Source organism: Tachypleus tridentatus, unplaced genomic scaffold, assembly GCF_004210375.1.
Source record: "Tachypleus tridentatus isolate NWPU-2018 unplaced genomic scaffold, ASM421037v1 Hic_cluster_1, whole genome shotgun sequence".
Classification (NCBI taxonomy): Eukaryota; Metazoa; Arthropoda; class Merostomata; order Xiphosura; family Limulidae; genus Tachypleus; species Tachypleus tridentatus.
The window spans coordinates 21,580,546-21,598,868 of NW_027467777.1; the positions used below are offsets into that span (position 1 = coordinate 21,580,546).

General features: G+C 30.9%; 1 protein-coding gene across 1 annotated transcript in view; it reads left to right on the plus strand.

Annotated features, from left to right (window-relative positions):
- LOC143241769 (trypsin-1-like) overlaps positions 1-18,323 on the plus strand; it is a 39,830-nt gene continuing 21,507 nt past the window's right edge. Inside the window, exons 1-3 of the mRNA XM_076484995.1 lie at positions 1-260; positions 4,531-4,947; positions 6,210-6,284. Coding sequence (XP_076341110.1) covers positions 116-260; positions 4,531-4,947; positions 6,210-6,284 — 637 coding nt within the window. The 5' untranslated portion in view covers positions 1-115. The remainder of the gene's footprint in view (positions 261-4,530; positions 4,948-6,209; positions 6,285-18,323) is intronic.

Genomic DNA, 18,323 nt, shown 5'->3' on the forward strand with positions numbered 1-18,323 from the left:
CCAAGGTCGGTCAAGGTTAGTTGTTGGGGGGCCAGAACTCAGTCCAAAGCTTAAAACAAATTTCAAAAGACCACCTGGAAGTTTGTTTACTTCAAGATAAAACAAGTTCATCGAGATGAGTACAGAACCAACTCTGAAGACGTTCGTGAGTCCCAAGTTCATCAACATGGGTACAGGACCAACTCTGAAGACGTTCGTGATTCTGTGTCTTGCAGTTTCTTGTGTAATTTTTAAGGACGTTGAAGGAGTCAGAAAGAAAGGTAATGATGTTTCTATGGTAAAACCAATAACCATTAACCAATAAGAGAGATTTAGACACTTTTACTGTAGAAAAATAATTAACAACAACAAATGTTACTTTCACCACGTTTATCAGTGATGACCACTTATATTTCTAGATCAGGATTTTAATAGTTGTGCATGAACAAAGACAAATAACAATAATTGTTCAAGAATCTAGGGAATAACAAGGTAACAAACCAGTGTTTGTAAATACAAACGTTGGATGGGATTAGAAAATCGAAGTTTGGGGAAGAGACTGTGGACTTAGTATAAGTTCATTTGTACCATGAGTTCTATCGCAGTTGTAGCTGGATTTTGCTTTCACTCGAAAGTAGGCCCGGCATGACCGGGTGGGTTAAGGCGTTCGACTCGTAATCTGAGGTCGCGGGTTCAAATCCCCGTCATACCAAACATGCTCGTCTTTCAGCTGTGGGGACGTTATAATGTGACGGTTAATCCCACTATTCGTTGGAAAAAGAGTAGCCCAGGAATTGGCGGTGGATGGTGATGACTAGCTGCCTTCCCTCTAGTCTTACACTGCTAAATTAGGGACGGCTAGCGCAGATAGCCCTCGTGTAGCTTTGCTCGAAATTAAAAAACAACAACAAAACAAACAGTCGTAAGTTTCTTTAATGTACAGCATAACATTAAATACAAAGAAGAATAGCTTTAAAAATAATTTTATGCATAAATCAATTAATAGATACGTAAAACAATCAGACAGAGGTTCCGAAATTATTTTCAAGATGTAGTTTAAGTACGTATAACAAGATCAGACCCAAATGTTTCCATTAAAATGAAAATATGAATAAACTAAAACCAAGTATTTATATTATACTAAAATTGTGGCTAAAAAGGATTATATTACCAAAAATGTGGCAAAAAGAATTAAACTAAAATCGTTCCAAATTTCTTCCTTCTAAGATTACTAAAAAACTCAGCACCTAGTCATAACAATATCCATAATGTAAAACTTAAAAAACGGTTCAACCAATGTATTAATACATCTATAAAACATCATGATACATTTTTCATACCATTTGTTACTCGGATTCATAAATCAAGCACCAACAACTCCAGACCAATCAGGCTCCTAAGCTGCGTGTGTGTGTTTTCTTATAGCAAAGCCACATCGGGCTATATCTGCTGAGTCCACCGAGGGGATCCAACCCCTGATTTTAGCGTTTTAAGTCCGTAGACTTACCGCTGTACCAGCTTTCCTAAGCTGCTTGAACGTATTACATCAGACTTCTATATTGTGAAAACCGTAACCTGACTTCAAACTCTTCTAGTAAAGTTAGAAAAACACTAGACCACATAACCAAACCAATCGAATACATCCACATAGCATTTAATAACAGTAATGCCACTACTGCTGTTTCTAGACGAAAACAAAACCTTCGATTCTGTTTGGCACAACGTCTTCTGATACATAATATGAAAGTAAATGACAAATCCTCAGATGGACATCAAACTTCCATAAAAGTTAATAACACCATCTATCAACTATTTAACATTACACCAGGTGTTCCACAAGACTCCATATCCTCAATCATTCAACATTACATCAGAAGTCCCACAAGGCTCTGTCCTCTCAACCATCCAACATTGCATCAGGAGTCTCACAAGGCTCTGTCCTCTCAACCATCCAACATTGCATCAGGACTCTCACAAGGCTCTGTCCTCTCAACCATTCAACATTGCATCAGGAATCCTACAAGGCTCTGTCCTCTCAACCATTTAATATTACATTAGGAGTCTCACAAGGCTCTGTCCTCTCAACCATTCAACATTGCATCAGGAGTCCCACAAGACTCTGTCCTCTGAACCATTCAACATTGCATCAGGAGTCCCACAAGGCTCTGTCCTCTCAACCATTCAACATTACATCAGGAGTCCCATAAGACTCTGTCCTCTCAACCATTCAACATTGCATCAGGAGTCCCACAAGGCTCTGTACTCTCAACCATTCAACATTGCATCAGGAGTCCCACAAGACTCTGTCCTCTCAACTATTCAACATTACATCAGGAGTCCCACAAGGCTCTGTCCTCTCAACCATTCAACATTACATCAGGAGTCCCACAAGACTCTGTCCTCTCAACCATTCAACATTACATCAGGAGTCCCACAAGGCTCTGTCCTCTCAACCATTCAACATTACATCAGAAGTCCCACAAGGCTCTGTCCTCTCAACCATCCAACATTGCATCAGGAGTCTCACAAGGCTCTGTCCTCTCAACCATTCAACATTGCATCAGGAGTCCCACAAGGCTCTGTCCTCTCAACCATTCAACATTACATCAGGAGTCCCACAAGACTCTGTCCTCTCAACCATTCAACATTACATCAGGAGTCCCACAAGACTGTGTCCTCTCAACCATTCAACATTACATCAGGAGTCCCACAAGACTCTCGCCACTTCTTCACATACTTTTTGTTAATAAATCTCCTCTCCAAACTTAACATATGCATATTTCTCACGTGATGCTAACAATATCACTGTTTGGAGCACCTTGCAAAAACCCTTATAGCTGCCGATAAATTCAAAAATCCCTAAACATAATTGGCTTTTGTAATAATTGGAGAAAAACTCTCAACCTACTCAAAATGACAGGGGTTATATTTAGACATCGCCTCAACAAATTTTCCAAAAATGTCAAAAAAAGCTAAAATCAAACTTAACAATGCTGAAATAAAAATATACACCACAGTTAAGTTTCTAGGTATAACCTTCGACAGCCGTCTTACATGGGCTGAATATGTCAAGCACATATACAAATCCACCAGTAAATGTATTTCACATTTAAGATTAATCACAAGAAGAAACAAAGGTTCCAAGCTCAGAAACAATGATAAAAATATATTCAACCTACATAAGTCCTGACATAGAATACGGGTGTCAAGTCACCTTCAACACTTTAAGTAGGATCAAAAACAAGTTACAGTTACAACAGGACAGAGTTCTCAAACTAGCCCTAAGACTCACAAAACCTACCCGAACGAGTTACTTACACAAAACATTCAAACAATAAAGGCTATCATTCCTTGCTCTTAAGTAGTACAGTAAAGCAGAAAAAAAGACCCCCTAACTGCCACCTTCCAAACAATGACAAGACATTATGCAAAACAATGTTTCCGTACGATGAATTCCAAACCACGAAAGAAACCTTAAACCTAAAAACACTCGGAAAGGTTTAATAATCCATTTATGTTGTTTTAGCTTAAACTCTGGGCACAGGACAAGTACATTATTCGACAACTTTCCTGAGAAAGTGGGTTTTCTCCGGGATCTCTCGTTTACCCCCCACAACATACTGGCGCTCTTGGATTTACAGATCCCAGCGACAAGGTGATATACTTGACAGAGAAACTCTCGTCCTCTTGTCATCACTGTCTTTACCACGGTCATCACAAACCTTGGCTTCATGAGAAGAACACAGATAACCCATTGTCTAGCTATGTGTTTAATCTAAAAAAACAAAACAGATTGTACTTAAATACAAACAAATCCATTGAACACATTTATTATAAGAAAATCTCTTGGTTAAGAAGGGGAGGTTATACAACACGATTTTCTAAAAAAAAAACAAACAGATTGTACTTAAATACAAACAAATCCATTGAACACATTTATTATAAGAAAATCTCTTGGTTAAGAAGGGGAGGTTATACAACACGAGTTTCTTCAATACACAGTTATCTCACTCAAGGTTTTCATTTGTCTTGTTTGTTTCTTTGTTTCTCCATTTCGCGCAAAACTACACGAGGGCTATCTGTGCTAGCTGTCCCTAATTTAGCAGTGTAAGACTACAGGGAAGGCGGCTAGTCATCACCACCCACCGCCAATTCCTGGGCTATTCTTTTACCAATGAATAGTGGAATTGACCGTCACATTATAACGCTCCCACAGCTGAAAGGGCGAGCACGTTTGGTGCGACCGGTATTCGAACCCGTCATTTTTCTTGACATCAAATACATAACTCAGTAATTTTCTTTCTAAGTTTTTTTTCTTTATTATTTCTTTTTCACAAGCCTTTTGAACCGATGATGATGGAACCGCTGATGGATCCTTCGTTATAGAATAAAACTAGACTGAAAGGAAGTTAAAAACAATTATTCAATATACGTGTGAAAGAATATAAATATATTAACTACTATAAACCTAGCAACAGTTTTTTATATCAATAGTAATAGTTTTCAATACAACACAAACAACAATAATGTCCTACTATTTTTATTTTGAAGGTTTGCCGCCAGGACTAGCGAAAAAGGTAAACAATGAATCGCCAGTTCCGGCGCAGGGCAATTTTGGTGATCTTGAGGGGTCCTTGAAGAATATTGAAAATCAGCTGTTGGATATTGTGGATGATTTGCCTGTGCAAAATAAGAAATCAGCCCTATACAACCCGAACGCAAGGGCTGGTGAGCGATTCCAATCGTGCCTCACACCAGGGGGCCAGCGAGGTAGTTGTACTTATCTCCGGCAGTGCCCTCTACCGGAAATCGTTATTAGTTTTACAGCTTTTCTGGAGTATATGTGCTTCATCCAAAACACGTACGTAGGAGTCTGCTGTCCTAATTATTATGAACTCTCAGGCCCACAGTCTACACCACGCCCTCAACCCGTCACAACACCTTCATCAAACAAGCCAATTTCCGCAGGTAAGGACTGAAAAATTAACAGACCTCTATTATTAACGTGTTAAAAAGGATTTGCTATAAAAATGTAAAATTAGAGATAAACGAGTTTTTTAGCTAGGAAGCCAATACACATACATACACACACACACGTATATATATTTACGGACTTTTTGTTTGTTTCGTGTGTTTATACAAATCTGAACGGAAAGCTATCTTCGCTAGTAGTCTCTAAACTTAACCTATAAACTAGAAATGCTCCTTAGTGGCACATCCGTATGTCTGCGGACTTACAACGCGAGAGTTTTGATATCCTTGGTGGGCAGAGCACAAAGAGCCCATTGTGAAGCTTTGTTCCTAATTACAAACAAACAAGCTAGAGAGAAAGCAACTAACAAAACACCCACCATTCCCTTAATGGGCGACAATCTTCTGATCGAATGAAGAACTCACGATGTAAGTTCTTAGGATTCAAAACATGAACTCTCGAATCTATAGCACGACATATGCTACCCATTAGGCCACGATCCATCACCACCCCTCATTGTCTTCCTGTTGCTACAGTTCTGGATTTGGGGATGATGAACTGGGTTTAAATCTGTTTTGTATCGAAAAATATTAACCTCCTCATTTCAAGCTGTGTTTGCGTTATAAGTGTGACAGTCAATCACTTAGAACGGCAAATTTCTGCCAACTGAGTTGTTTTTTCATGAAAACAAACGCTTTAATTAACTATTTTAATTACATAATTCAGTACCACCAGATGGCGACGGTGTGAAAGATTTTATAATAATATCGTTAGAGACGATGAAGTTTAAATTGGGGTTACTGGCTAAGGACGAAACATGGTCTTATGTAACCTCAATATTTATAACTCCTTGTTCTCTTAAGCCCCTATTAGTATAACGAGCTGTAAAACCGAAGATCCATGGTTCACGACCCATTACCATATAATCACTCTCTGCATTTTGGTGCTAATAAGGTTGACGTTCGAATCTCAGAGTTCAATTAGATAAGCACAAAGACAGGCGGATGGTGTTGGTGGATGGCTAGTTTTTCTCCAGTCTAATAGTTAACGCAGAACACAAACATGCCAATGTCTTCATTTCTTTGGTAATATTTCTGTTCAAAACGTCTTTAAATATATGAAAACTAATTCATTAACAGTTGCATCAAACAGGGTGATATAAATTAGGTAAACACCCTAAAGTATTATGAAATTGATTACAAGTGGTTATCCAATATCTTCCTAACTTTATGAGCAACTGGTTATCTATTCTCAACAGTGTGTGGAAGAAACTATGACACAAGGATTGTTGGTGGCACTGCTGCTGATCCGAAGGACTGGATTTGGATGGCAAGTGTCGTGTATTGTAATTATTAAATAAAACCTGAGAGTGGGCTATTATAACAACTACAGATAAAAATAATTATTAAATAAATGTTAATAGAAGGCTATTTGTAACAAATGTATATAACAGTAGTAACTTTACATCTGTACAACAAAGTTACTTCACTTCTGTACAACATAGTTACTTTACTTCTGTATAAACATAGTTACTTTACTTCTGTACAACTTAGTTATTTTACTTCTGTACAACATGGTTACTTTACTTCTGTACAACATAGTTACTTTACTTCTGTACAACATAGTTACTTTACTTCTGTACAACATGGTTATTTTACTTCTGTACAACATAGTTATTTTACTTCTGTACAACATAGTTACGTTACTTCTGTACAACTTAGTTACTTTACTTCTGTACAACATAGTTACCTTACTTCTGTACAACATAGTTACTTTACTTCTGTACAACATGGTTACTTTACTTCTGTACAACATAGTTACTTTACTTCTGTACAACATAGTTACTTTACTTCTGTACAACATGGTTACTTTACTTCTGTACAACATAGTTACTTTACTTCTGTACAACATAGTTATTTTACTTCTGTACAACATAGTTACTTTACTTCTGTATAAACTTAGTTACTTTACTTCTGTACAACATAGTTATTTTACTTCTGTATAAACTTAGTTACTTTACTTCTGCACAACATAGTTACTTTACTTCTGTACAACATAGTTACTTGTATAAACTTAGTTACTTTACTTCTGTACAACATAGTTACTTTACTTTTGTACAACACAGTTATTTTACTACTGTTTTAACATAGTTACTTTACTTCTGTACAACATAGTTACTTTACTTCTGTATAACATAGTTACTTTACTTCTGTATAAACATAGTTACTTTACTTCTGTACAACACAGTTACTTTACTTCTGTACAACATAGTTATTTTACTTCTGTACAACATAGTTATTTTACTTCTGTACAACATAGTTACTTTACTTCTGTATAACATAGTTACTTTACTTCTGTACAACATAGTGACTTTACTTCTGTAGAACATAGTTACTTTACTTCTGTATAAACATAGTTACTTTACTTCTGTACAACTTAGTTATTTTACTTCTGTACAACATAGTTACTTTACTTCTGTACAACATAGTTACTTTACTTCTGTACAACATAGTTACTTTACTTCTGTATAACATAGTTACTTTACTTCTGTACAACATAGTGACTTTACTTCTGTAGAACATAGTTACTTTACTTCTGTATAAACATAGTTACTTTACTTCTGCACAACTTAGTTATTTTACTTCTGTACAACGTAGTTACTTTACTTCTGTACAACATAGTTACTTGTATAAACTTAGTTACTTTACTTCTGTATAAACATAGGTACTTTACTTCTGTACAACATAGTTACTTTACTTCTGTAGAACATAGTTACTTTACTTCTGTACAACATAGTTACTTGTATAAACTTAGTTATTTTACTTCTGTACAACTTAGTTACTTTACTTCTGTACAATATAGTTACTTGTATAAACTTAGTTACTTTACTTCTGTATAAACATAGGTACTTTACTTCTGTACAACATAGTTACTTTACTTCTGTAGAACATAGTTACTTTACTTCGGTACAACATAGTTACTTGTATAAACTTAGTTATTTTACTTCTGTACAACATAGTTACTTTACTACTCTACAACATAGTTACTTGTATAAACTTAGTTACTTTACTTCTGTACAACATAGTTACTTTACTTCTGTACAACATAGTTACTTTACTTTTGTACAACTTAGTTATTTTACTTCTGTACAACATAGTTACTTGTATAAACTTAGTTACTTTACTTCTGTACAACATAGTTACTTTACTTCTGTACAACATAGTTACTTTACTTCTGTAGAACATAGTTACTTTACTTCAGTACAACATAGTTATTTGTATAAACTTAGTTATTTTACTTCTGTACAGCATAGTTACTTTACTTCTGTACAACATAGTTACTTGTATAAACTTAGTTACTTTACTTCTGTACAACATAGTTACTTTACTTCTGTAGAACATAGTTACTTGTATAAACTTAGTTATTTTACTTCTGTACAGCATAGTTACTTTACTTCTGTACAACATAGTTACTTGTATAAACTTAGTTATTTTACTTCTGTACAGCATAGTTACTTTACTTCTGTACAACATAGTTACTTGTATAAACTTAGTTACTTTACTTCTGTACAACATAGTTACTTTACTTCTGTAGAACATAGTTACTTGTATAAACTTAGTTATTTTACTTCTGTACAGCATAGTTACTTTACTTCTGTACAACATAGTTACTTGTATAAACTTAGTTACTTTACTTCTGTACAACATAGTTACTTGTATAAACTTAGTTACTTTACTTCTGTACAACATAGTTACTTTACTTCTGTACAACATAGTTACTTGTATAAACTTAGTTACTTTACTTCTGTACAACATAGTTACTTGTATAAACTTAGTTACTTTACTTCTGTACAACATAGTTACTTGTATAAACTTAGTTACTTTACTTCTGTACAACATAGTTACTTGTATAAACTTAGTTACTTTACTTCTGTACAACATAGTTACTTGTATAAACTTAGTTACTTTACTTCTGTACAACATAGTTACTTTACTTCTGTACAACATAGTTACTTGTATAAACTTAGTTACTTTACTTCTGTACAACATAGTTCCTTTACTTTTGTACAACTTAGTTATTTTACTTCTGTATAACATAGTTACTTTACTTCTGTACAACATAGTTACTTTACTTTTGTACAACTTAGTTATTTTACTTCTGTACAGCATAGTTATTTTACTTCTGTACAACATAGTTACTTGTATAAACTTAGTTACTTTACTTCTGTATAAACATAGGTAATTTTACTCTCTGTACAACATAGTTACTTTACTTCTGTAGAACATAGTTACTTTACTTCTGTACAACATAGTTACTTGTATAAACTTACTTATTTTACTTCTGTACAACTTAGTTACTTTACTTCTGTACAACATGGTTACTTTACTTCTGTACAACATAGTTACTTGTATAAACTTAGTTACTTTACTTCTGTATAAACATAGGTACTTTACTTCTGTACAACATAGTTACTTTACTTCTGTAGAACATAGTTACTTTACTTCTGTACAACATAGTTACTTGTATAAACTTAGTTATTTTACTTCTGTACAACATAGTTACTTTACTTCTCTACAACATAGTTACTTGTATAAACTTAGTTACTTTACTTCTGTACAACATAGTTACTTTACTTCTGTACAACATAGTTACTTGTATAAACTTAGTTACTTTACTTCTGTACAACATAGTTACTTTACTTTTGTACAACTTAGTTATTTTACTTCTGTATAACATAGTTACTTTACTTCTGTACAACATAGTTACTTTACTTCTGTACAACATAGTTACTTGTATAAACTTAGTTACTTTACTTCTGTACAACATAGTTACTTTACTTCTGTACAACATAGTTACTTTACTTCTGTAGAACATAGTTACTTTACTTCAGTACAACATAGTTATTTGTATAAACTTAGTTACTTTACTTCTGTACAACATAGTTACTTTACTTCTGTACAACATAGTTACTTTACTTTTGTACAACTTAGTTATTTTACTTCTGTACAACATAGTTACTTGTATAAACTTAGTTACTTTACTTCTGTACAACATAGTTATTTTACTTCTGTACAGCATAGTTACTTTACTTCTGTACAACATAGTTACTTGTATAAACTTAGTTACTTTACTCTGTACAACATAGTTACTTGTATAAACTTAGTTACTTTACTTCTGTACAACATAGTTACTTTTATAAACTTAGTTACTTTACTTCTGTACAACATAGTTACTTGTATAAACTTAGTTACTTTACTTCTGTACAACATAGTTACTTTTATAAACTTAGTTACTTTACTTCTGTACAACATAGTTACTTGTATAAAGTTAGTTACTTTACTTCTGTACAACATAGTTACTTGTATAAACTTAGTTACTTTACTTCTGTACAACATAGTTACTTGTATAAACTTAGTTACTTTACTTCTGTACAACATAGTTACTTTACTTTTGTACAACTTAGTTATTTTACTTCTGTATAACATAGTTACTTTACTTCTGTACAACATAGTTACTTTACTTTTGTTCAACTTAGTTATTTTACTTCTGTACAGCATAGTTATTTTACTTCTGTACAACATAGTTACTTGTATAAACTTAGTTACTTTACTTCTGTATAAACATAGGTACTTTACTTCTGTACAACATAGTTACTTTACTTCTGTAGAACATAGTTACTTTACTTCTGTACAACATAGTTACTTGTATAAACTTAGTTATTTTACTTCTGTACAACTTAGTTACTTTACTTCTGTACAACATGGTTACTTTACTTCTGTACAACATAGTTACTTGTATAAACTTAGTTACTTTACTTCTGTATAAACATAGGTACTTTACTTCTGTACAACATAGTTACTTGTATAAACTTAGTTATTTTACTTCTGTACAACATAGTTACTTGTATAAACTTAGTTATTTTACTTCTGTACAACATAGTTACTTTACTTCTCTACAACATAGTTACTTGTATAAACTTAGTTACTTTACTTCTGTACAACATAGTTACTTGTATAAACTTACTTACTTTACTACTGTACAACATAGTTACTTTACTTCTGTACAACATAGTTACTTTACTTCTGTACAACATAGTTACTTGTATAAACTTAGTTACTTTACTTCTGTACAACATAGTTACTTTACTTCTGTACAACATAGTTACTTTACTTCTGTACAACATAGTTACTTTACTTTTGTACAACTTAGTTATTTTACTTCTGTACAACTTAGTTATTTTACTTCTGTACAACATAGTTATTTTACTTCTGTACAACATAGTTACTTGTATAAACTTAGTTACTTTACTTCTGTATAAACATAGGTACTTTACTTCTGTACAACATAGTTACTTTACTTCTGTAGAACATAGTTACTTTACTTCTGTACAACATAGTTACTTGTATAAACTTAGTTATTTTACTTCTGTACATCATAGTTACTTTACTTCTCTACAACATAGTTACTTGTATAAACTTAGTTACTTTACTTCTGTATAAACATAGTTACTTTACTTCTGTACAACATAGTTACTTGTATAAACTTAGTTACTTTACTTCTGTACAACATAGTTACTTTACTTTTGTACAACTTAGTTATTTTACTTCTGTATAACATAGTTACTTTACTTCTGTACAACATAGTTACTTTACTTCTGTACAACATAGTTACTTGTATAAACTTAGTTACTTTACTTCTGTACAACATAGTTACTTGTATAAACTTAGTTACTTTACTTCTGTACATTATAGTTACTTTACTTCTGTACAACATAGTTACTTTACTTCTGTACAACATAGTTACTTTACTTTTGTACAACTTAGTTATTTTACTTCTGTACAACTTAGTTACTTTACTTCTGTACAACATGGTTACTTTACTTCTGTACAACATAGTTACTTGTATAAACTTAGTTACTTTACTTCTGTATAAACATAGGTACTTTACTTCTGTACAACATAGTTACTTTACTTCTGTAGAACATAGTTACTTTACTTCTGTACAACATAGTTACTTGTATAAACTTAGTTATTTTACTTCTGTACAACATAGTTACTTGTATAAACTTAGTTACTTTACTTCTGTACAACATAGTTACTTGTATAAACTTAGTTACTTTACTTCTGTACAACATAGTTACTTTACTTTTGTACAACTTAGTTATTTTACTTCTGTATAACATAGTTACTTTACTTCTGTACAACATAGTTACTTTACTTCTGTACAACATAGTTACTTTACTTTGTACAACATAGTTACTTGTATAAACTTAGTTACTTTACTTCTGTACAACATAGTTACTTGTATAAACTTAGTTACTTTACTTCTGTACAACATAGTTACTTTACTTTTGTACAACTTAGTTATTTTACTTCTGTACAGCATAGTTACTTTACTTCTGTACAACATAGTTACTTGTATAAACTTAGTTACTTTACTTCTGTACAACATAGTTACTTGTATAAACTTAGTTACTTTACTTCTGTACAACACAGTTACTTGTATAAACTTAGTTACTTTACTTCTGTACAACATAGTTACTTATATAAACTTAGTTACTTTACTTCTGTACAACATAGTTACTTGTATAAACTTAGTTACTTTACTTCTGTACAACATAGTTACTTGTATAAACTTAGTTACTTTACTTCTGTACAACATAGTTACTTTACTTCTGTACAACATAGTTACTTGTATAAACTTAGTTACTTTACTTCTGTACAACATAGTTACTTTACTTTTGTACAACTTAGTTATTTTACTTCTGTACAGCATAGTTATTTTACTTCTGTACAACATAGTTACTTGTATAAACTTAGTTACTTTACTTCTGTACAACATAGTTACTTTACTTCTGTACAACATAGTTACTTTACTTTTGTACAACTTAGTTATTTTACTTCTGTACAACATAGTTACTTTACTTTTGTACAACTTAGTTATTTTACTTCTGTAAAACAAAGTTACTTCTATAAACTTAGTTACTTTACTTCTGTAGAACATAGTTACTTTACTTCTGTACAACATAGTTACTTTATTTCTGTACAACATAGTTACTTTTACTCTGTACAACATAGTTACTTTACTTCTGTATAACATAGTTACTTGTATAAACTTAGTTACTTTACTCTGTACAACATAGTTACTTTACTTTTGTACAACTTAGTTATTTTACTTCTGTACAGCATAGTTATTTTACTTCTGTACAACATAGTTACTTGTATAAACTTAGTTACTTTACTTCTGTACAACATAGTTACTTTACTTCTGTACAACGTAGTTACTTTACTTTTGTACAACTTAGTTATTTTACTTCTGTACAACATAGTTACTTTACTTCTGTAGAACATAGTTATTTGTATAAACTTAGTTACTTTACTTCTGTACAGCATAGTTACTTGTATAAACGTAGTTACTTTACTTCTGTACAACACAGTTATTTTACTTCTGTATAAACATAGTTACTTTACTTCTGTACAACATAGTTACTTTACTTCTGTATAAACATAGTTACTTTATTTCTGCACAACGTTGTTACTTTACTTCTGTACAACATAGTTACTTTACTTTTGTCAACTTAGTTATTTTACTTCTGTACAACAAAGTTACTTCTATAAACTTAGTTACTTTACTTCTGTAGAACATAGTTACTTTACTTCTGTACAACATAGTTACTTTATTTCTGTAGAACATAGTTACTTTACTTCTGTACAACATAGTTACTTTACTTCTGTATAACATAGTTACTTGTATAAACTTAGTTAATTTACTTCTGTACAACATAGTTACTTTACTTCTGTACAACATTGTTATTTTACTTCTGTACAACATAGTTACTTTACTTCTGTAAAACATGGTTATTTTACTTCTGTACAACATAGTTACTTTACTTCTGTACAACATAGTTACTTTACTTCTGTACAACATAGTTACTTTACTTCTGTACAACATAGTTACTTTACTTCTGTACAACATAGTTACTTTACTTCTGTATAAACTTAGTTACTTTACTTCTGTAGAACATAGTTATTTGTATAAACTTAGTTACTTTACTTCTGTACAACATAGTTACTTTACTTTTGTACAACTTAGTTATTTTACATCTGTACAACATAGTTACTTGTATAAACTTAGTTATTTTACTTCTGTACAACATAGTTATTTTACTTCTGTACAGCATAGTTACTTTACTTCTGTACAACATAGTTACTTGTATAAACTTAGTTACTTTACTTCTGTACAACATAGTTACTTGTATAAACTTAGTTACTTTACTTGTACAACATAGTTACTTGTATAAACTTAGTTACTTTACTTCTGTACAACATAGTTACTTGTATAAACTTAGTTACTTTACTTCTGTACAACATAGTTACTTTTATAAACTTAGTTACTTTACTTCTGTACAACATAGTTACTTGTATAAACTTAGTTACTTTACTTCTGTACAACATAGTTACTTGTATAAACTTAGTTACTTTACTCTGTACAACATAGTTACTTGTATAAACTTAGTTACTTTACTTCTGTACAACACAGTTACTTGTATAAACTTAGTTACTTTACTTCTGTACAACATAGTTACTTGTATAAACTTAGTTACTTTACTTCTGTACAACATAGTTACTTGTATAAACTTAGTTACTTTACTTCTGTACAACATAGTTACTTGTATAAACTTAGTTACTTTACTTCTGTACAACATAGTTACTTTACTTCTGTACAACATAGTTACTTGTATAAACTTAGTTACTTTACTCTGTACAACATAGTTACTTTACTTTTGTACAACTTAGTTATTTTTACTTCTGTACAGCATAGTTATTTTACTTCTGTACAACATAGTTACTTGTATAAACTTAGTTACTTTACTTCTGTACAACATAGTTACTTTACTTCTGTACAACATAGTTACTTTACTTTTGTACAACTTAGTTAATTTACTTCTGTACAACATAGTTACTTTACTTTTGTACAACTTAGTTATTTTACTTCTGTAAAACAAAGTTACTTCTATAAACTTAGTTACTTTACTTCTGTAGAACATAGTTACTTTACTTCTGTACAACATAGTTACTTTATTTCTGTACAACATAGTTACTTTACTTCTGTACAACATAGTTACTTTACTTCTGTATAACATAGTTACTTGTATAAACTTAGTTACTTTACTTCTGTACAACATAGTTACTTTACTTTTGTACAACTTAGTTATTTTACTTCTGTACAGCATAGTTATTTTACTTCTGTACAACATAGTTACTTGTATAAACTTAGTTACTTTACTTCTGTACAACATAGTTACTTTACTTCTGTACAACATAGTTACTTTACTTTTGTACAACTTAGTTATTTTACTTCTGTACAACATAGTTACTTTACTTTTGTCAACTTAGTTATTTTACTTCTGTACAACATAATTACTTTACTTCTGTACAACAAAGTTACTTCTATAAACTTAGTTACTTTACTTCTGTAGAACATAGTTACTTTACTTCTGTACAACATAGTTACTTTATTTCTGTACAACATAGTTACTTTACTTCTGTACAACATAGTTACTTTACTTCTGTATAACATAGTTACTTGTATAAACTTAGTTACTTTACTTCTGTACAACATAGTTACTTTACTTCTGTACAACATAGTTACTTTACTTCTGTACAACATAGTTACTTTACTTCTGTGCAACATAGTTACTTTACTTCTGTACAACATAGTTACTTTACTTCTGTACAACATAGTTATTTTACTTCTGTACAACATGGTTATTTTACTTCTGTACAACATAGTTACTTTACTTCTGTACAACATAGTTACTTTACTTCTGTAGAACATAGTTATTTGTATAAACTTAGTTACTTTACTTCTGTACAGCATAGTTACTTGTATAAACGTAGTTACTTTACTTCTGTACAACACAGTTATTTTACTTCTGTATAAACATAGTTACTTTACTTCTGTACAACATAGTTACTTTACTTCTGTATAAACATAGTTACTTTATTTCTGCACAACGTTGTTACTTTACTTCTGTACAACATAGTTACTTTACTTTTGTCAACTTAGTTATTTTACTTCTGTACAACAAAGTTACTTCTATAAACTTAGTTACTTTACTTCTGTAGAACATAGTTACTTTACTTCTGTACAACATAGTTACTTTATTTCTGTAGAACATAGTTACTTTACTTCTGTACAACATAGTTACTTTACTTCTGTATAACATAGTTACTTGTATAAACTTAGTTAATTTACTTCTGTACAACATAGTTACTTTACTTCTGTACAACATTGTTATTTTACTTCTGTACAACATAGTTACTTTACTTCTGTAAAACATGGTTATTTTACTTCTGTACAACATAGTTACTTTACTTCTGTACAACATAGTTACTTTACTTCTGTACAACATAGTTACTTTACTTCTGTACAACATAGTTACTTTACTTCTGTACAACATAGTTACTTTACTTCTGTATAAACTTAGTTACTTTACTTCTGTAGAACATAGTTATTTGTATAAACTTAGTTACTTTACTTCTGTACAACATAGTTACTTTACTTCTGTACAACATAGTTATTTTACTTTTGTACAACTTAGTTATTTTACATCTGTACAACATAGTTACTTGTATAAACTTAGTTACTTTACTTCTGTACAACATAGTTATTTTACTTCTGTACAGCATAGTTACTTTACTTCTGTACAACATAGTTACTTGTATAAACTTAGTTACTTTACTTCTGTACAACATAGTTACTTGTATAAACTTAGTTACTTTACTTCTGTACAACATAGTTACTTGTATAAACTTAGTTACTTTACTTCTGTACAACATAGTTACTTGTATAAACTTAGTTACTTTACTTCTGTACAACATAGTTACTTTTATAAACTTAGTTACTTTACTTCTGTACAACATAGTTACTTGTATAAACTTAGTTACTTTACTTCTGTACAACATAGTTACTTGTATAAAGTTAGTTACTTTACTTGTACAACATAGTTACTTGTATAAACTTAGTTACTTTTACTTCTGTACAACATAGTTACTTGTATAAACTTAGTTACTTTACTTCTGTACAACATAGTTACTTTACTTTTGTACAACTTAGTTATTTTACTTCTGTATAACATAGTTACTTTACTTCTGTACAAACATAGTTACTTTACTTTTTGTTCAACTTAGTTATTTTACTCTGTACAGCATAGTTATTTTACTCTGTACAACATAGTTACTTGTATAAACTTAGTTACTTTACTCTGTATAAACATAGGTACTTTACTCTGTACAACATAGTTACTTTACTTCTCTACAACATAGTTACTTTTACTCTGTACAACATAGTTACTTGTATAAACTTAGTTATTTTACTCTCTGTACAACTTAGTTACTTTACTTCTGTACAACATGGTTACTTTACTCTGTACAACATAGTTACTTGTATAAACTTAGTTACTTTACTCTGTATAAACATAGGTACTTTTACTCTGTACAACATAGTTACTTGTATAAACTTAGTTATTTTACTTCTGTACAACATAGTTACTTGTATAAACTTAGTTATTTTACTCTGTACAACATAGTTACTTTACTTCTCTACAACATAGTTACTTGTATAAACTTAGTTACTTTACTTCTGTACAACATAGTTACTTGTATAAACTTACTTACTTTACTACTGTACAACATAGTTACTTTACTTCTGTACAACATAGTTACTTTACTTCTGTACAACATAGTTACTTGTATAAACTTAGTTACTTTACTCTGTACAACATAGTTACTTTACTTCTGTACAACATAGTTACTTTACTTTTGTACAACTTAGTTATTTTACTTCTGTACAACTTAGTTATTTTACTTCTGTACAACATAGTTATTTTACTTCTGTACAACATAGTTACTTGTATAAACTTAGTTACTTTACTTCTGTATAAACATAGGTACTTTACTTCTGTACAACATAGTTACTTTACTTCTGTAGAACATAGTTACTTTACTTCTGTACAACATAGTTACTTGTATAAACTTAGTTATTTTACTTCTGTACAACATAGTTACTTTACTTCTCTACAACATAGTTACTTGTATAAACTTAGTTACTTTACTTCTGTATAAACATAGTTACTTTACTTCTGTACAACATAGTTACTTGTATAAACTTAGTTACTTTACTTCTGTACAACATAGTTACTTTACTTTTGTACAACTTAGTTATTTTACTTCTGTATAACATAGTTACTTTACTTCTGTACAACATAGTTACTTTACTTCTGTACAACATAGTTACTTGTATAAACTTAGTTACTTTACTTCTGTACAACATAGTTACTTGTATAAACTTAGTTACTTTACTTCTGTAC